Source organism: Panthera pardus, unplaced genomic scaffold (genome assembly GCF_024362965.1).
Source record: "Panthera pardus isolate Hobbes unplaced genomic scaffold, ASM2436296v1 HiC_scaffold_12, whole genome shotgun sequence".
Classification (NCBI taxonomy): Eukaryota; Metazoa; Chordata; class Mammalia; order Carnivora; family Felidae; genus Panthera; species Panthera pardus.
The window spans coordinates 93,679,535-93,701,400 of record NW_026526677.1 but is presented as its reverse complement, the minus strand read 5'-3'; the positions used below and the strand labels follow the sequence as shown (position 1 = coordinate 93,701,400).

Below are 21,866 nucleotides of genomic sequence, written 5' to 3'. Positions count from 1 at the left end.
TGTCAGTGTGGAGCCTGCTTTGGATTCTCTGTTCCCCTCTCTCTCTCTGCCCCTACCCCACTTGCACTCTCTCACAAAAATAATAAATAAACATTTTTTAAATAATAAATAAATAAAATAAATAAAACCCGTGTATAACTTTTGACTTCCCAAAAACTTAACCACTTAAGCCTACTACTAGAAGCCTTACTGATAGCATAAACAATCAATTGTCATATTTTGTATGTTATATGTCTTATATACTGTATTCTTACCATAAAGTAAGCTAGAGAAAAGAAAATATTATTAAGAAAATCATAAGGAAGAGAAAATACATTTACAGTACTGTACTGTAAAAGCTCCACGTATAATGGACCCATGCAGTTCAAACCCATGTAATCCAAGGGCCAACTCCATATAAAGATAAAATGCATTCCTATATACTAGTAATAAACAATTGAAAATTAAATTTTAGGGGTGCCTGGGTGGCTCAGTTGGTTAAGCATCTGACTCTTGATTTCGGCTCAGGTCATGATCTCACGTTTCATGAGTTGGGCTCTACACTGACAGCACCAAGCCTGCTTGGGATTCTCTCTCTCCCTCTCTCTCTCTGCCCCTCCCCTGCTCATGTGTGCTATAAATAAATAAATAAATAAATAAACAAACAAACAAATAAATAAAATTAACACAACAAAATGAAATTTAAAAACCCATTTAAAACAGCACAAAAGAGGGGCGCCTGGGTGGCTCAGTTGGTTAAGGGTCTGACTTTGGCTCACGTCATGATCTTGCGGTTTGTGAGTTCAAGCCCCGTGTCGGCCTCTTTGCTGACAGCTCAGAGCCTGGAGCCTGCTTGGGACTCAGTGTCTCCCTCGCTCTCTGCCCCTCCCCTGCTCATGCTCTGTCTCTCTCTCTCTCTCTCTGTCAAAAATAAATAAACATTTTAAAAAATAAAACAGCACTAAAGGTACCAAATTCCTAGAATAACCATAACATCCCCTCAAAGCAAGTCAAGAATGTTTGTTCTTACCATTTCTGTTCAACATTGTGCTGACAGGCTCCAAACCAACTCCTGTCCAGCTAGTCACATAAGATTATCACATGGTCTTCAAATAGAGCCATATAAATACAGCCAGTACAATTTAAAGAAAAGATATGTCCTTTTCTTTAAGTTATTCTAAAACAATTGGATATCTTCCTGAAAAAATAAAATAAAATTTCTACTTCCCACCATACATGATAAGCAATCTAAAATTTATCAAAAATCTAAACATTAAAGGAAAAACAATAAAGCTTTCAAAAGAAAACATGAGAATACATTTATAACTTCATAATAGGTAAATATTAAATAGGATACAGCACTAATACTAAAGGAGAAAGTTGAGAGATTGAGCTTCATTAAAATTGAAACATCTATTACCAAAAAGACATCATTAGGAATGACCATCTGCATGGGCAAACCATATACTGAGCAAAAATAACTGCAGTGTATGTGGCTGAAAAAGGACTCATATCCAGAATATGCTTTCTTAAAACTCAAATTAAGAAGAAAAAGACTTAAGACACTATTTTTGAGTGGACAAAAGACTTGAACTGACAGTTCACTTCAACAGGCACTTTGCAAAGGGTGATTGATATCCAAATAGCTAGTGAAGATATTATGAATAGATTATGACTAAATAGATAGCCTGCAAATCAACATTATTACTTATTAGGGAAATGTAAGAAAAAGTCTTAAGTGCTATCACACTACACATCTAAAAGAATAGTTAAAATTAAAAGGATTAGAAAATAATGAATGTTCAGAAGGATGAAGAGCATCCTTACCTGGAAACTGTTGGGAGTGCAAATCAGTTTACACCCTTCGGAAGACATCTTGGTAGTATTTAAGAAGTTTAGATATTTATCTATTCTGTGACCCAGTAAATCCACATCTAGGTATAGACCCAAGAGAAATGAGTATCTTTCAAAGAAACTGTATGCTCAAGAAGTTTTACAGTGTCTTTATTAATGATAATATGCAGAAACTGAAAACAAGCCAAATGTCCATTACGGGGGTTGTTGATAAATAAATTGTTCTGTATTCATATAATGGAATGCTAAACAGCAATAACCAAGAACAGAATATGTACACATATAATGTTATGGGTGAAACTCACACTATACTTTCTATTGAGAGAAAGAATGCAGACATAAAACAGGTAAATACAATATTGAATATTTATATGAAGCTCAAGAATGAGCAAAATGAATCTGTAATGATAAAAGTAAGAATAGTAGCTATTTCCAGAAAAAGAATTGGGAGTAATATTTACTGGGAAGGGTCAGGGAGCAATATTCTGAAATGATGCAAATCTGTCTCTTGGCCTAGATGATGGTTACATAGCCTTATACATGTGAAAAATCATTGACACTTAAGACTTGTGCACTTTTCTGTACATAACTTATACTTCAACTTAAAAGGGGTGGGATTATTTTTTTTATTTACCAAGATTGTGCTGATTTTCCATCAACCTTACGAAACCCTCAACTTAGAAGTGTACTCAATTCAGTGATCTTTCCCTCCATAATATTATCTAAAGCACAGCCCTTCCCTTCACTTTCATTTCTTTTCTTACATGCTCATTGAACGGAACCATTCCAAAGAACAAAACTAAACATTTATCCTAACTTTCCTTTTTTCTAATAGAAGAGAACTTCCTAAGAAAAGTTAATAAGTTAAAGTATCTTGGGGGCGCCTGGGTAGCTCAGTCGGTTAAGCGTCCAACTTCGGCTCAGGTCATGATCTTGCGGTCTGTGAGTTCGAGCCCCGCATTGGGCTCTGTGCTGACAGCTCAGAGCCTGGAGCCTGTTTCCAATTCTGTTTCTCCCTCTTTCTCTGACCCTCCCCTGTTCATGCTCTGTCTCTCTCTGTCTCAAAAATAAATAAACGTTAAAAAAAAATTTTTTTTTAATGTATCTTGGAAACAGTGCACACACTATTCCTTCTGAAGGAGCTGTTACCACTAATAATGTATTCATTGTTCTTTATATAAGCTGTGCCTGATTCTCTATATAGGCTGTGCCTCCATTTACCTAATACTGTGAGTGTATGACCTGTCCTGACACCACCATCTCTTTGCCTTTACCATTAAAAAATCACAGCTATTTGCAATGTCTTAAAATACAATAGCAACTGCCTTCCTGGTGACTAGTTGGTTGGTACTACTCTAATGACTCACATCTGCCCAAAACTATTACTCCATTACTTCGTTCAGACACAAAGTAAGTCTCCAAATTCTACCTTATTAATCTGTAAATAATGAGCTAAGCTTGTATCCAACATTTTTAACTCCCTTAAATCTGTATAACTCTCCATTAGAAGGTCTAACAACTTAGCCTATACCCTTAGAGCTCTGCACACTGACTCAATGGATACGATCCTTGATTCTATATGGAAATTTGGCTCCCACCAAAACACCTTAAGACTTAGCATTTTGCAAGATCAAATTACCACATTTTTAACTTTCAACATTGTTGCAAAAATAACGTTCCAAAGGTTATCTCTTGAAAAGTTGCATGACATTGCTGTAAGTAGGTCAAATGCAACGTGCGTTTTTAAGTGCAAAAAGAAAAAGAAAAACCTTTGAAATGAAATCCACCAGGGAAAAGGTGAATCAAGATAGCATGGCTAAAGGACCGAAGAGCAAAGTAGATTAGAATTCAAGGGCCTAGGTTCGAGTCTGGCAAGGGGTACATGTGTCGCCGTGAGCAACCTACAAATATTTATGAGTCCCCAGTGTGTAACGCAACACATGAAGGGCTAGATTAAATTATTTCTTAGGCTTATTCAAGAGTAGCCATCTACGACTGTGGAAACTATTTTCATAAAACAAATAATGATTAGAATAGTTAGGGTAGAGTAAGGAGTAGAGGGAATAATTATACTTGAGAACAAGTTAAATTTTTCCCTCTAAGTAAAGGAGAACGAGCATTGGTATTTGTTTCCCTCATTGAAAAGAAAAAGAAACACTCTGGCAAACAAAGCTTTGGATCTCCTTTCTCAATCATTTTCACACGAAGAATTTTCTGCCTAAGGTCTTCTTCAGGGCAACTTTGACATCCTTGTTCCTCAGACTATAGATTAATGGGTTGAACATGGGCACCACAGCAGTATAGAATATGGAGGACACTTTCCCCTGGTCAAGGGGTAAAATAGAAGGTGGTTTGAGGTACATAAAAGCTCCTGATCCAAAGAAAAGAGATACCACAATTATATGGGAACTGCAGGTACTGAAGGCTTTGGATCTGCCCTCAGTAGAACTAATATGGAGAATACTAGAAAGAATGAAACCATAGGAGATAAAAATAGTCACAATGGGCACCCCAATGCCAATGGTCACAACAAGGAAGACCACCAGCAAATTTATGTAAGAGCTGTTGCAGGAGAGCTCAAGGAGGGGAATGATATCGCACATATAGTGATTGACAAAGTTGTCAACACAAAAGGTTATAAACATTATGTTTCCCATATGGGCAACAGCTCCAAACACTCCCATCCCATAAACACCTAACAGAAGGAGTGAACACACCTGAGGAGACATGGTAACTGTGTATAGCAGTGGTTTACAGATGGCGACATAGCGGTCATATGCCATCGCTGACAAGATGTAGGATTCAGAAAACACAAAGAAACAGAAGAAAAAAAACTGAGTCATACACCCTGCATAGGAAATGATGTTTCTCTTTGCGACAAAACCCATTAGCATTTTAGGGGTCAGAGTCGTGGAGTAACTAACATCTATGAAGGACAAGTTGAAGAGGAAAAAGTACATGGGAATATGAAGGTGAGAATTCAGCCCAATCAGGGTTATCAGGCCCAGGTTCCCCACCACAGTGACCATGTAGAAACCTAGAAACAGGAAGAAGAGGGGCATCTGGAGTTCTGGCTCATCTGTTAAGCCTGCGAGGATAAACTCTGTCACAGAGGAGGCATTATCTGCAGCCATTCTCCTCTAGGAGAGTCTGTAAGGGAAAAAGAAGAGTCACTGAGACAAAGAGAGAGAAGCCACACACCATGGAACTTAAGGGGCTGACATGGAGAAGAAAAGAATGGGAACATTTACTGGCACTGTTCCAAATGTTGTGTGGCATTATGAGTATCCCCATTTCACAGGTGAGGACACTGGACCTAAGTGACTTGCACAAGTCCTGATGCTACTAAGTTACAGCAGGAGGTGAACTCAGGTGGTCTGGCTCCTGGGGTTTGAGCTTTTACCCACTCTGCTAGAGGACAGACCAGGGCAGGCAGGCACTCACCCTCCTCTGCTTGGAGTCACAGTGCTGTTCTCCACTGGCTCTCATCCATCTCTTTCATCGAGACTCAACTGGCCCCGATGAAAAGCAAGTGACAACTCAGAGCTCAGACCCTCTGCTTCTGCTTCTCTACTTTGAGGGGCGAAACCTCTAATTTATCTTGCTGCCCTGAAGAACTTGATCTTTGATTGTGGCTTTGCTGCAAGTCTCTTGTCCAAATTCCGGGGATGAGACAACATCCTTTCCAAATGCCCATGGATAACAAGAGACTAATCTCAGTGACGTAGTTACAGAGACTCCCTCAGGATCACTGCTCCAGAGACCCCTTCCCAAAGGAAGAAGAAATGTTTGTTTACCCCCTTGGTAATGCTTGATGTGGCTTCCAATGATCCTTTCATTCTGGTTACATCTTTTTAAGATTAAGAGCAAAGCCTTATGGGCTTGCCTCCTTGTATTGAGGACTTACTGTGTACCTAGCATTGTGTAGATCCAGCACCCTTATACTAAAACCAAGTGTCAAAAGCAATGTACAAATAATATTACCTTTTTATTCCTCACCACAACCTTACAAATTAGAACTATTACTTAATCCCTCCTCTAAAGTGAGAGGCACACACACTACAAGGTTCCAGAATCTTGACTCAAACCCTAGTCTGTCCAATTCTAAGCTTCTTAGTCTTCATCACTAAACATTCAGCCTCCCTCTAAGTGACCATGAAATCTCTGAAGCAGCATTTTTACTTAGAAGGATCTCATGAGAATCTTTATTGATAAAAACAAGCACTTAGATACCTTGAAAGGAATGTAGAAAGTGTTAAAACCAAGAGAGGTAAAATTAGGGGAATCATACTTTAGAGAAGGATCATTATTTCCTTCACATCCAATATATACCAAGAATTATTTGCATCTTCTCCAAGCTTAAAAATAAAGAAACTTTCACTGAATTTTCTCCACCACTTGGTCATCCATCTTAAGCTTCATTATTAAAAACAAATACTGGTCAGATAACTAATAACAACTTCTATCAAGACCTAAATGCAGAGAACAGAGTCTACAGCCAGTATGTCAGATAACGGGGAATTGGTGAAAGACTTTGAACAAGGATGGCATTGCTTTAGCACATACCAGTTGAACACTGACCCTGTCCCTGAAACTTTTGTAAGTCCTGGTGATTTCTTCAGTGGAAAAAAAAAGCTTTCTGCCCTCATGGAGCTTTTATTCAAGTGGGAAAAGACAGAAAATACATGAAAGAGAGAGGTAAAACCTGTGAAATGAAAGGGTATATGAGCAAAAGGAATGCAAGAGGCAGGGCTAGAAAAGGCAGGCGTTGCAGATTTCAGTTTTAAATAGAATGACCTGACATTCGAGCAACTTTGAAGGAGACCTGAAAAGCATTTGCTTGGTAAGATCAGTTACTCCAATAAAACAATGGACATTCACAACTTAATGTAGCACCTTTCTAAGGCATCGCATTTTTGTCCTGAGCTTCAAACACAATATGTTAACCCCGATTACTGGATCTGATGGAGAGAATTGTGAGGGTGGTAACAGGATAGGGGGGCAAGAGTCCTTGCTGAGGGTTTAGATAATCACAAGTCACACAGTGTAGTTTATTAACTGAGACTGATATCAAGACTAATAAAATTTTGTGTGACAACTTGCACTCTACACCCTTTTCTAGGGTGTATGGCAAACTCTATCCCAAGAGTAAATCTCTATTTGTATAAATTCAAGTGTCAGCAGATGAGTTATATTCGTGCTCAGAGTTAAGGGCCAACGTCCTCTTGGAGAAGTTACGAAATGCAAACACAAAGGCAGAAGTCCATTTTCCTCAGGCAAGTCCAACTAAAACCTCTGCACACATGCCTGAGTATGTTTGTGTGTTTGTGAGTGTGTGCACACACCTGAGTGAGAACTTGCTCGCCCCCAGCTATGACTCAGCAGGGACAGTGCCTCATCTGTCTGTTTACACTGAGAATTTTCCATGGCCCGGAACAACTCTAATGAATCCCAATCCCTGTTCTGAATCCCACTACACATATTTAAGAAATAGAAAAAGCAACTCATTATCAAAACATTAAAATAAGCACTACAAGCAAACTTTTCTTAAGGCCCAAGGGCAAAGAAGACCTTAGGGGTTCATTAAATGTTCACTCTCCTCTAGAAACCTTAGAGGCTTCTTGTATGCATGATGCAACACCGGGGAAAATTCTGAGATTTTTGTCACTTCAGAGGTGGTTTCCATGGGAATTTCATTTCAAATGCATCGAGATTTTATTTCAAGTGAACCAGGGCTTCTATAAAGTCATTTTCACTATTGACTTGCTCCAATACAAGCAGAAAGAAACACAGAAATAAATATTCTTGATTAAATCACTTTTGTTGCAGAACTATCTTTCCCAAAATTTGAATCTCTGTATAATGGATTTCTTGTTCTATTTATTGCTAATGCTAAAATATATGTGAGACATGGATTATAACATACCAATGTGGAAAATATGTATAATGCAGCATCTTTGCATATACACCTCATGCACATGCATTAATCCTCATAAGTCTGGTAGTCCTTCAGGCAGCACCAGAGTGGTATGGGGTCAGTAACCTTCACCCCACATAAGAGACCTACAAGAATAAACCACAATTCCAACCAAAAAAGTCAGAGAGCCTGTCCAGAGAGAAAAGATGGCAGCTGAAATATCTTCATTTGATGTGACTTTAGTTAAACTCTCAGGATGGGCATAAAATTAAATACATCTGTCAGAAGTCATATGATCTGTATTATACTTAATGTTGAATTAGTTTTTGATATGTGCATTTAGCATATTAAAATGCTAGGTAAAAGGATTCAAAAGAAATGGTTCGTGCTGTAAGGAGGGATTTATAGTCTAGTCGAGGCATCTCCTATTCTGTCTCTCTATCATGTTATTCTCCTCATGTTTCAAATTTTTCAGTGCCTACCAATTTTCTGAGCCTCTTCTTCCTTAAATGTTTGTGAGCTCACCCACAATTTCCACAACATCATCTGTATGGTTAACTCCTAAATTCTCACTTTTCTGTTAATTCCCTGTCCTGTGTATACAACCTCTCTATCAAAATGTTCCAGTATGCCACCCTGAACTCAACAAGTACAAAAATTAACACATCTTTTTTGTCCCCCAAACAGACATCTGCCCAACCTTCCCATTCCTTTATTGGAGACAAACTAGAGAGTATCCTAAGTCCTGGTTCATTTGGGTTGGTCCTAGTTTATATCTGTTGCCCCAGAAAAATTATTAGAAGCAGCTTCTTTCGCCAAGAAATCTATTCCAGTTAAATGAGGAATTGTATGTGGAATCAAATCAACCTCTACGATTCCTAGCTCTTCCCCTTACTAGCTGTGTAGCCTTGGAAACCTCTTGGTTAAACTTGGTTTGACCTCTCCTGAGCTTCAAATTACTTATCTTAAAATGGGGTTAATAATCCTAAATGGTGCCATTTGCATTACTTAGGATGTAGAAGACATAAAAAATGTTGTTGTTGCTATCGTCATCATCAATCATCCAAATCTATACCCTGGCATGATAAAGATATTTTGGACTGCTCTCGTATACAGGATTAGCTAAAACTGGGAGAGACTAAAAATAGGAAGATCAGTTAAGATTTCACAAGCAATGGAGATAGTAAAGTAAAAATGGTGTCAAGAGATAAGATCATGGAAGAACAGGATTTAGTATCTCTGTGGTTTGGGAGAGAAGGAAAGAAAAGAAAGAAATACATATCAAATATGATTAAAGTTTTGAGTTCATATGACCACGAGTAAGATGGCAGAAGTAAATAAAGAGTAGGGACCATAAGGAGCTAGATTTTAGTCTAGATGATGAAATGCCAGCGGACACAACAAGGGTCCCACGAACCCCTAAGTTATGGCAGCCACCAGGGCAATTAGGACTCCCCATGCCTGTGACTAACAGACAAGACCTGGATTCACCATCCTGGCAAAAATAATTGATCCTAATCAGCAAGGGAGGTGGGGCGGGTATTGCCTTTACTCATAGGGGCAGAAAGGACCATGCGTGGAACACAGATATTCCATTTGGATGCTTCCTGATACTTCCTTGCCCCATTGTAGCTGTGAATGAATATAGGCAGCAAATCTCAGATAGGAAGGATATGATTGCCAAAGATTCAAACCCTTTCATAATGAAGGGATTCCTCTTTTTTAGATGTTTATTCATGGATCAGTATATAAGGAGGCCTAACTCATAATAGTTATTAATAAATATTTGTTGAATTCATTCTTTCCACTTAAAATATATGTGGGTTTAGTTCTCTAACACCCTCCCACTCCAATTTTTTGTCCTATCCTTTCAAATAGTTATATTATACCTCTTTATTCTCAATACTTAATGTATTGAGAACTATAGAACTGCACAAATAACTATCACTATACAAATAACCAGCCAAATACTATATTCTAATTATGTTCCCTACCTGTGCTATCTGAAATTTTTCCTGGAATAATTTCTCTATGTCCTGTATCTCTCCTTCATATTTTCATATGCTGCATAGTATCTATCAAATGCCCATCAGTATTAATTTCCAAATATTCAAACATATGTGATAATCTGTCAATTTCTTCTTTCTCTTGGAAACTTCCACCCTCTGTTTGTATCTGGAGTGATTGCTTTTTAGTCTCAATGCATGGCCATCAGCCTCAAATTCCCTTTTCTGCTTTTCTGTGTTGGATCCCCTCTTTCCTAAAAACCAGTATTGTCAGTGAGAAGTCCAGTCGCATTCTCATTTCTGTCCCTTTATATATTATGTGATTGTCTTTCCCCCCGCCTCTCTCTCTCACCCACCTCCCCACCCTGCCCCCCCTCCCCCCCACCCCCTCTCTCTGATAGCTCCTACGATCTTCACCCACAGTGTTCTTAAATTTCACAATACTATGTCTTAGTAAGTCTGTTTTCTTTCAAAGTATTCCTTTGATCTAGCAATACAAATCATCTAGTTCTGGGAAATTTTTCTCATACTCTTTATTGATAATTTTCTTCCCACCAAATTTTTTTGTTCTTTCTTTCTAGGATTATTAGTATTCAGATGTTGGAGTTACCCTCCTCTTTTCTATCTCTTTGAGCATTTTTCATACTTTTGAGAGAATTCATCACCTTTAAGTTGTGCCATATCTATTTTAACATTTTCTTATTGGTCTACATAATAAAATTCACCCACTTTAAGTGTACAGTTCAATGAATTTTAATAAATATATACAGTTGCATAACCAGCACAATAAAGATATAGAATGTTTCTATCACTCCAAAAAGTTCTCTCCCACTTCTTTGAAGTCAAATTCCTGACCCCATTTCTGGGCCCAGACAACCATGAATCTGCTATCCCTAATTCCATGTAAATGTAATCATCAACTATGATGTCTTTTATATCTACTCCTTTAACTTAGAAGAATAAGTTTGAGACCCATCCATGGTGTTGCTGTATCAGTAGTCCATCCCTTTTTATTCACAAGCTTTATTCTATTGGATAGACAACACAACTTGTTTATCCATTCATTTCTTTTTTTCTTTTTAATTTACATCCCAATTAGTTAGCATATAGTGCAACGATGATTTCAGGAGTAGATTCCTTAGTGCTTCTTACCCATTTAGCCCATCCCCCCCACAACCCCTCCAGTAACCCTCTGTTTGTTCTCCATTTTTATGAGTCTCTTATGTTTTGTCCCCCTCCCTGTTTTTATATTATTTTTGTTTCCCTTCCCTTGTGTTCATCTGTTTTGTCTCTTAAAGTCCTCATATGAATGAAGTCTTATGATATTTGTCTTTCTCTGACTAATTTCACTTAGCATAGTACCCTCCAGTTCCATCCACGTAGTTACAAATGGCAAGATTTCATTCTTTTTCATTGCCGAGTAATACTCCATTGTATGTATGTATATGTATATACATGTATATGTATATACTTAGTAGTGCAGTTACTGGGTCGTAGGGTAGTTCTATTTTTAGTTTTTTTTTTTTTTGAATGTTCACAGCAGCTTTATTGATAACAACAACAACAACAACAAACTAGAAACAACTCAAATGTCTGTTACCAGTGAATGGTTAAGCAGCACTACTAAGGAATAAAAAGGAACTATTGATACAAGGAACAACCTAAAATAGATCTCAAGGTAATTATACTGAGTATAGAAAAAAAAAGACAGTATCAAGTGTTATATACGTATGATTTCACTCACATAACATTTTGAAAGAACAAAATTATAGAGAATGATAATAGATCAGTGGGTGCCCAGAGTTAGGGCACTATGAAGGTACAATATCAGGAAGTTTCTTTGGGGTTGATAGAACAGTTCTGTATCCTGATTGTCATGATGGTTACACGGATCTATATAAGCTATAAAATGTCATAGAACACTACACACACACGCGCGCGCGCGCAACACACACACACACACACACACACACACACACACACACACACACACACACACCAAATTGGATTAAGTCCTGTACTTGAGTTAATGCAGTGGTTCTCAACCATAGGCAATGGTGCTCCCCATCCCTAAGGGACATTTGGCAATGTCGGGAGATATTTGTGGTTGTGAAAACTGACATGGGGGAAGGGTGTGTTGCTATTACCACCTAGTGGGTTGAGATCAGGGATGCTGCTAAACACCCTACTATCACAGGACAGCCCCCCACAATAAAGAATTTTTCAATTCAAAATGACAATAATGCCAAGGTGAACAAACCCTGAGTTAATAGCATTGTACGTATATCAATTTTCTGATTTTGACAAAGTATTATAGTTAAAGAAGTTATTATCATTGGGAAAACTGGATAAAAGGTACACAGGAATTCTCTGTACTACTATTTTTGCAAATTCTGTGAGTCAAACTATTTCAAAACAAAAAGTTAGACTAATTACTACTACTACTACTACTACACTACTATTACTACTACTACTACTAATAATAATAAAACCCTCCAATGACTCCTCATTGTTCTCAAGATAAAACCCAAACTCCTAACATATATTTCAAAACCCAATTCTATCTCCACCACTTACTAGCTGTGAAAACTTAGGCAACTAACTAAATCCCAGTTTTCTCATTTATAAAGTGGAAATAATAATTCCATAAGGATTATGTAAACTAATGCTCACAAAAGCACTCTTTATATTAGGAATTGCTATACAAATGTGAAGAATGATTATCACTTTTAAGCCCTGGCTCCCATGCCCCCCCTAGCTCATCTCCAGGCAAATTGAACTATTAGCTGGCCCATGAATACACTGTTTCTGTGTCATCTTCATTTTGAGCTATCTGCCTAGACTCTCTCTCCCATCTCTCTGAATTTTACCCATTGAAATTCTCCCCCACAAATAATTCATGCACAAAAATGCACTGACTACACACACACACACACACACACACACACACACACACAATGGAATACTACTTGGCAATCAAGAAAAAAAGAGAAATCTTGCCATTTGCAACAAAGTGGATAGAACTAGAGTGTATTATGCCAAGCGAAACAAGCCACTCAGAGAAAGACAAATATATGATTTCACTCATGTGTGGAATTTAAGAAACACAACAGATGAACATAGGGGAAGGGAAGGAAAATTAAACAATATAAAAACAGAGAGGGAGGCAAACCATAAAAGACTCCTAAATACAGAGAAAAAAATGAGGGTTGCTGGAGGGGACGTGTCAGGGGATAGGCTAAATTGGTAATGGGCATTAAGGAGGGCACCTGTTGGGATGAGCACTGGGTTATATGTAAGTGATGAATCACTGGGTTCTACTCCTCAAACCAATACTCTACTGTATGTTAACTAACTTGAATTTAAATAAATAATTTTTTTAAAAAGCAAAATTTATATATTAGAAAAGTATAGTTATTGAAACAACTATGGTATGATGTATAATTACAGATCAATCAATACAACAAAATATATGTTTTAAAATATGAAAAAAAATGCACTGGTTAGATAACAGGTGGGGTAGGAGGATCTTAAATGTTTAACATGAAAGAAAATGGTTAAGAAAGTTGTTACAAAACAAAGAAAGGAGAAAAAAAGAGAGACAACTCAAGAAACAGATTCTTAACTATAGAGAACAAAATGATGGTTATTAAAAGGGAGGCAAGTGGGGGATGAGTGAAATAGGTGATGGAGATTAAAGAGCCCTCTTATGATGAGCTATACTGAGTATACTATACTGAGTAATGTATAGAACTGTTGAATCACTATATTGTACACATGAAACTAATAGAAAACTGCATGTTAACTAACTGGAATTCATTTTTTTTATTTATTTTTTTTTATTTTTTAATATATGAAATTTACTGTCAAATTGGCCTCCATACAACACCCAGTGCTCATCCCAAAAGGTGCCCTCCTCAATACCCATCACCCACCCTGCCCTCCCTCCCACCCCCCATCAACCCTCAGTTTGTTCTCAGTTTTCAACAGTCTCTTATGCCTTGGCTCTCTCCCACTCTAACCTTTTTTTTTTTTTTTCCTTCCCCTCCCCCATGGGTTTCTGTTATGTTTCTCAGGATCCACATAAGAGTGAAACCATATGGTATCCGTCTTTCTCTGTATGGCTCACTTCACCTAGCACCACACTCTCCAGTTCCATCCATGTTGCTACAAAAGGCCATATTTCATTTTTTCTCATTGCCACGTAGTATTCCACTGTGTATATAAACCACAATTTCTTTATCCATTCATCAGTTGATGGACATTTAGGCTCTTTCCATAATTTGGCTATTGTTGAGAGTGCCGCTATAAACATTGGGGTACAGGTGCCCCTATGCATCAGTACTCCTGTATCCCTTGGATAAATTCCTAGCAGTGCTATTGCTGGGTCATAGGGTAGGTCTATTTTTAATTTTCTGAGGAACCTCCACACTGCTTTCCAGAGCGGCTGCACCAATTTGCATTCCCACCAACAGTGCAAGAGGGTTCCTGTTTCTCCACATCCTCTCCAGCATCTATAGTCTCCTGATTTCTTCATTTTGGCCACTCTGACTGGCGTGAGGTGGTATCTGAGTGTGGTTTTGATTTGTATTTCCCTGATAAGGAGCGACGTTGAACATCTTTTCATGTGCCTGTTGGCCATCCGGATGTCTTCTTTAGAGAAGTGTCTATTCATGTTTTCTGCCCATTTCTTCACTGGGTTATTTGTTTTTCGGGTGTGGAGTTTGATGAGCTCTTTATAGATTTTGGATACTAGCCCTTTGTCCGATGTGTCATTTGCACATATCTTTTCCCATTCCGTTGGTTGCCTTTTAGTTTTGTTGGTTGTTTCCTTTGCTGTGCAGAAGCTTTTTATCTTCATAAGGTCCCAGTAATTCACTTTTGCTTTTAATTCCCTTGCCTTTGGGGATGTGTCGAGTAAGAGATTGCTACGGCTGAGGTCAGAGAGGTCTTTTCCTGCTTTCTCCTCTAAGGTTTTGATGGTTTCCTGTCTCACATTCAGGTCCTTTATCCATTTTGAGTTTATTTTTGTGAATGGTGTGAGAAAGTGGTCTAGTTTCAACCTTCTGCATGTTGCTGTCCAGTTCTCCCAGCACCATTTGTTAAAGAGACTGTCTTTTTTCCATTGGATGTTCTTTCCTGCTTTGTCAAAGATGAGTTGGCCATACGTTTGTGGGTCTAGTTCTGGGGTTTCTATTCTATTCCATTGGTCTATGTGTCTGTTTTTATGCCAATACCATGCTGTCTTGATGATGACAGCTTTGTAGTAGAGGCTAAAGTCTGGGATTGTGATGCCTCCTGCTTTGGTCTTCTTCTTCAAAATTACTTTGGCTATTCGGGGCCTTTTGTGGTTCCATATGAATTTTAGGATTGCTTGTTCTAGTTTCGAGAGAATGCTGGTGCAATTTTGATTGGGATTGCATTGAATGTGTAGATACTCCATTGTATGTATGTATATGTATATACATGTATATGTATATACTTAGTAGTGCAGTTACTGGGTCGTAGGGTAGTTCTATTTTTAGTTTTTTGAGGAACCTCCATACCGTTTTCCAGAGTGGCTGCACCAGCTTGCATTCCCACCAACAATGCAAAAGAGATCCTCTTTTTCTGCATCCTCGCCAACATCCGTTGTTGCCTGAGTTGTTAATGTTAGCCATTCTGACAGGTGTAAGGTGGTATATCATTGTGGTGTTGATTTGTATTTCCCTGATGAGTGTTGTTGAGCATTTTTTCATGTGTCGGTTGGCCATCTGGATTCTTTGGAGAAGTGTCTAGTCATGTCTTTTGCCCATTTCTTCACTGGATTATTTGTTTTTTGGGTGTTCAGTTTGATAAGTTTTTTATAGATTTTGGATACTAACCCTTTATCTGATATGTCGTTTGCAAATATCTTCTCCCATTCTGTCGGTTACCTTATAGTTTTGCTGATTGTTTCCTTCGCTGTGCAGAAGCTTTTTATTTTGATGAGGTCCCAGTAGTTCATTTTTGCTTTCGTTTCCCTTGCCTCCAGAGACGTGTTGAGTAAGAAGTTGCTGCAGGCAAGATCAAAGAGGTTTTTGCCTGCTTTTTCCTCCAGGATTTTGATGGCTTCCTGTCTTACATTGAGGTCTTTCATTCATTTTGAGTTTATTTTTGTGTATGGTGTAAGAAGGTGGTCCAGGTTCATTCTTCTGCATGTCGCCGTCCAGTTTTCCCAGCACCACTTGCTGAAGAGACTGTCTTTATTCCATTGGATATTCTTTCCTGCTTTGTCAAAGATTAGCTGGCCATACATTTGTGATCCATTCATTTCTTAATGGATACCTGAACTAATTCCAGTTTTTTGGCTATGATAAATAAAGCTACTCTGAACATTAACATTCATTTTCTAGTATGGACATATACTTTCATTTCTCTTGAGTAATATATAGGAGTGGGAGTAAGATTACTGGGTTGTATGGGTTGTAAGAAGCTGAAAAATTACTTTCAGAACATTCCTATCATCATGGGAGGTCCACTTTGTCCAAATCCTTGCTGCTACTTAGTACTGTCAATTTTTGTAATTTCAAACTTAATAGGTGTGTGATTATATCTCGTTTGATTTCAATTTGCGTTTCCTTAATGAAATGTTTGTTCACTTATTTTTCCATTTTCTAGTTAAGTACGTTGTCTCATTATTGAGTTGTAAGCAAAATATATATAATTTATTTATATTATTATTCATGTGTTATATAGTCTACATACTTATAAGTCCTTTATCAGATACCTATTTTATAAATATTTTCTTTTCTTCTAAAAAATTAAATAAATAAATAAATATTTTCTTCTAGTTTGTGGTTTGCATTTTTTATTTTTAACAGTCTTTTGAAGAGGAAAAGTTTTAAATATTGATAAATTCCAGTTTATGAGCTTTTTTCTTGTAGGGCTTATGCTTTATTTGTGCTGTTTACCTAACACAAAGTGAAATATTTTTATATTTTCTTCCAAATGTTTTATAGTTTTAAATTTTACATTTTGGTGTATAGCCCTTTTTTTCTTCCATTGCATATTATTAGCTGGTTAAATTTATTTTTCTTTCTTTTTTAATATAATTTATTGTCAAGTTGGCTAGCATACAATGTACAGTGTACTCTTAGTTTGGGAGTAGATTCCCGCTATTCATCACTTACATACAACACCCAGTGCTCATCCCACCAAGTGCCTTCCTCCGTGCCCTTTTTGAATTCATTTGTTATCATATGGATTTCCAATTTTCCAGTATCATATTGAGAATATTTTCTCAATTGCATTGCTTTGGTAATTTCATTGAAAATAAATAAACTATACATATATAAGTCTATTTCTAGAGCTGCTATCCATTCCATCAATTTATAGTCTGTGTTTATGTCAATACTACATTGCCTTAATTACAGAATTTTTTATCTTTTTTTTTTAAAGATTTATTTATTTTTGAGAGAGAGAGAGAGCGCACGCGGGGAAGGGGCAAAGAGAGACGGGGACAGAAGATCCGAAGCAGGCTCTGTGCTGACAGCAACAAGCCCCATGTGGGACTCGAATTCACAAACTGTGATATCATGACTTGGGCTGAGGCTGGACACTCAACTGAATGAGCCACCCAGTTGTTCCAATTACAGAATCTTTAAAGTAAATCTTGAAACCAGTGTAAATCTTCCAAACTTTTCTTATTTCTTAATGTTGTTTTGTTTAAACCTAGGTCCTTTCCATTTCTATATAAAGTATAGAATCAATCTGTCAATTTCTGCAAAATCATGGTGGGACCTACCCAAAGTCACATAGTAAGAAATTAGCATATCAGTGCATCCTGTGGAAGTCTTTTACCTCCAGATTTCAAAGTTTATGATCTTTCTACCACTTTACCATTTCATGCATTTTTCAACTTTTCTAGAGGATTTGCGGGGGGGGGGGGGGGGGTTCAAAAGAAACTGTAATGTGATTAAAGCATTTTAGAAAAAAACATGTAGCTGGGAGCAAAATTTAACACCAAATGCAGAGAATTTCAAAGAAGTAAATCAAGGATGAGAATTGAATGTGTCATGGAGATAAAGACTATGCTGGGGTAACAATCCGAGTCAAGTCTTGGATCTCCAATCCCACCCAAATAACAAAATGAAGTATTCAATCCATTTAAGTAAACTGAAACTAAATTCAACACCAATTAAATGGGAAGCCTCACAGCACTCCCTCTCCCCCACCCTAACCCCTCCCCTACACATACACAAATATATCCCTCATTAATGAGAGGACAGTATAAAGCCACAAGGTTCCACCTACTTAGAGAAAGCGGCCTGGCATGATCACCATTTGAGTCCTATCTGCAATCAAGGTCAAGCCTCCCTGTAATTACCAATGCCCTGCCAGGTTGTTCACTGAATCATCTCATGCTGCTAACACAGATACTCACAAGAGTGGAACTGCAAACACTCTGCTCAGGGCCAGCTGCCTGAATCCGTTGTGTCCTCACTCTGCTTATCCTGGGATTCCATCCTGACAGCTGTGCACTCCGCATTATCATGTCACTTGCACACACAACTGCAGAGCACATGCTCACACGTCCCCCGCTGCCTCCAGAGGGGCCCTACCTCAAGAGATTGTGTCCAGGGCATCCCTGGGATCTGATGGCCAAGTTCATAAGTGTGTGCTTCCTGCTGTTGCTGATGTCCCTGACATTTTCCCCAGAGTTCCAAGCCAGTGAGTTGCTGCCATGATCCACTTTTGAATTGTAGCCCACTGTTTAAAAAGCACTTGTCTGAAACTGTACCTTGGAAACCAAACAGGAAGGGACCCAAAAATGTGAAAAATATCAGCTTAAACTATTTTCCTTTCCATAATTTTTCAGTCCAAAATCTAGAAACAAGCTTTTTTTCCCCAACATATATGTTAATTAGAGGGACCCACGACAAAAAGAGAGTCATGTGGTACAGCAACTACATCATGACATTCTCTGTCTCATATAAATCCTTTTTCATGTTGCAGTGTTGATTTTTGTTTGTTTGTTTGTTTGTTTACTCCCCAGTGATCCTTCTCTCTTTTCTTAAACTAGAAGTGTCCTAAGCTGGTAGGATACCAAGCATGTTTCAGCCAGACTGGTCCACAATAGGACTTCACTCTTCAGTGGTCCATGTGGGCGGTATTGTTAAGCAACTCCTACCCTTCAGGTCTTGTTCTTTCCTCTTGAAGTGATCAGTTTCACGAGAAGGGACTCGACTCCTCCAACCTCTTAAGAGGTCAAATAAGGGTGGCCATAATAATCACAACGAACTCCATTTTATAATGTTTTTCTTTGTAGCTTACATGCAAGAAATTTTTGCCTAACCTGCTATGAGAAAGAATTTTGCCTATATTTTCTTCTAAACACGAAAAGCTTTAGCTCTTACATCCAAGACAATGACCCTTTTTAAGTTCATCTTTGCAAATGGTGATATAAGTGCTGAAGTTCATTTTTTTCCTTAAAAATGTCCAGTTATGCCAGTGCCATGTGTTGGAAGCAGTATCTCTTCTTCACTGAATTACCTTTGAACCTTTGTAAAAATAAAATAACTGTGTAAACTTGAGTTTATTTTAGACCCTGTCCTTTTCCATTGATTCATATGTCTACTACATGATTATGATTATTATAACTATATACTAAGTCCTCAAAATCAAGTAGTATCAATCCAACTTTGTCCTTCCTCTTCAAATTCGTTTTCACTTTACTGGGCCTTTTCATATAAATTTTAAAAGAAACTTCTGAATTTCTTTCTTTAAAAAAAAGTCCGTTTGAATTTTAATTGAGATTGCATTGAATCTATAGATTAATTTGGGGAGGATTGCCATCATAATCATAATTTGAATTTCTAGTCCACGTATATCATATAAGTATCTATTCATTCTTTTTTTAGTTTTCCTTTGCAATGTTTTATTTGTGGAAGTCTTGAACATCTTTTGTTAAATTTATTCCTTAGTAAAAAGAAAATATATTCCTTAGTATTTTAATACTATTATAATAGGAATTTTTAAATTTTTATTTTCTAATTATTTATTATTAATTATTTATAGAAATACAACTGATAGAAATGCAATTGATTTTTGTATATTGACCTTGAATCCTGAGACTGTGAAATTCACTCACTAGTTCTATTATGTTTTTGTAGATTCTTTAATGTTTCTACATACATGATTATGTCATCCACAAATAAGAAAAGATTTGCTTCCTCATTTCTGATATGTTTCTTAATTATTTGTTTCTTGCCTTATTATACAAGTTAGAACTTAATACAGTGCTAAATAGAAATGAGGAGTACAAATATGCTTGCCTTATTCCTAATCTTAGTTAAAAGATATTGAGTCTTTCATACTGAATATGATGTCAGCCATACATTTTTCAGAGATGCCCTGAATCCAATGAAGATGGTCCTTTGCTGAGAATTTGTTTCATGAAAGGGTATGAAATTTTTTTTAAAGGCTTCTTCTCTCTCTTTTAATAGTGTTACATGGTTTTTCTCCTTTTTTCTATTAATATGGTGAATTACATTTTTGCTGTCCAGATGTTAAATCAAATATGCATTCCCACAAACTGGTGCAGCCACTCTGGAAAACAGTGTGGAGGTTCTTCAAAAAATTAAAAATAGACCTACCCTATGACCCAGCAGTAGCACTGCTAGGAATTTACCCAAGGCATACAGGACTACTGATGCTTAGGGGCACTTGTACCCCAATGTTTATAGCAGCACTCTCAACAATAGCCAAATTGTGGAAAAAGCCTAAATGTCCATCAACTGATGAATGGATAAAGAAATTGTGGTTTATATACACAATGGAGTACTATGTGGCAATGAGAAAGCATGAAATATGGCCCTTTGTAGCAACGTGGATGGAACTGGAGAGTGTGATGCTAAGTGAAATAAGCCATACAGAGAAAGACAGATACCATATGTTTTCACTCTTATGTGGATCCTGAGAAACTTAACAGAAACCCATGGGGGAGGGGAAGAAAAAAAAAAAGAGGTTAGAGTGGGAGAGAGCCAAAGCATAAGAGACTGTTAAAAACTGAGAACAAACTGAGGGTTGATGGGGGGTGGGAGGGAGGGGAGGGTGGGTGATGGGCATTGAAGAGGGCATCTTTTGGGATGAGCACTGGGTATTGTATGGAAACCAATTTGACAATAAATTTCATATATTAAAAAAATTTTAAAAATAAATACATAAATAAATAAATAATGTTAAAAAAATCTTTAAAAAAAAATGCTTTCCCAGAAGAAATTTTATCATGATATATTATGCTTTTACACATTGTTAGATTCAAATTGCTAATGTTTTATTTTATTCAGGATTTATAAATCTTTGTTTACAAGGAATATTGATCTGTGTTTTCTTGTGATGTCTTTGCCAGATTTGGGACTCAAAATAACAAAGGCCTCCTAGAGATTTGGGAAAGAGTCCCTTCTTTTTTTATTTCTGAAAGACCATATGTACAGTTGGAATTATTTTTACCCTAAGTGTTTGATAGAATTAACTTATTGTTATTTTTCATAAGTTAATTCTGTCAATTATCAATCTATCAGGTTGGCTTCAAGTTTCTTTGTGGGAAGACTTTCTACTAAAATTCAGTTTCTGGGGCCCCTGGGTGCTCAGTTGGTTGAGCGCCAGACTTTGGCTCAGGTCATGATCTCACGGTTTGTGAGTTTGAGCTCCACATCAGACTCTCTGCTGTCATTGCAGAGCCCACATTGGGGCTCTGCCCCTCTTTCTCTCTGTCTCCCTCTCAAAAATAAATAAACATAAAATTCAATTTCTTTGGGACAGCTGGGTGACTCAGTCGGTTAAGTGACTCTTGACTTTGACTCATGTCACGATCTCATGGTTGGTGGGATTGAGCCCTGCATTGGGCTCTTTGCTGAGCATGAGCTGAGCGTGGAGACTGCTTGGGATTCTCTCTCTCCCTCTCCCTCTGCCACCGCCCCACTCACACTCTCTCTCAAAATAAATAAAGTTTAACAAAAATAAATAAAAGTAAAATTCACTTTCTTTAATAGTCGCTGAGCTACTAATATTTTCTCATTCTTCATTTGGTCAGTCTTTTTGTAATTGTGTCTTTCAAGAGATGTGTCCCCATCCTCTACATTGTCTAA

General features: G+C 37.5%; 1 protein-coding gene across 1 annotated transcript; it reads right to left on the bottom strand.

Annotated features, from left to right (window-relative positions):
* Positions 1–4,031: 4,031 nt before the first annotated feature.
* LOC109257374 (olfactory receptor 8B12-like) lies at positions 4,032–4,985 on the bottom strand. The gene has a single exon (XM_019433403.2). The coding sequence runs from the start codon at positions 4,965–4,967 to the stop codon at positions 4,032–4,034; it is 936 nt and encodes a 311-aa protein (XP_019288948.1). The 5' UTR covers positions 4,968–4,985.
* Positions 4,986–21,866: the final 16,881 nt, after the last annotated feature.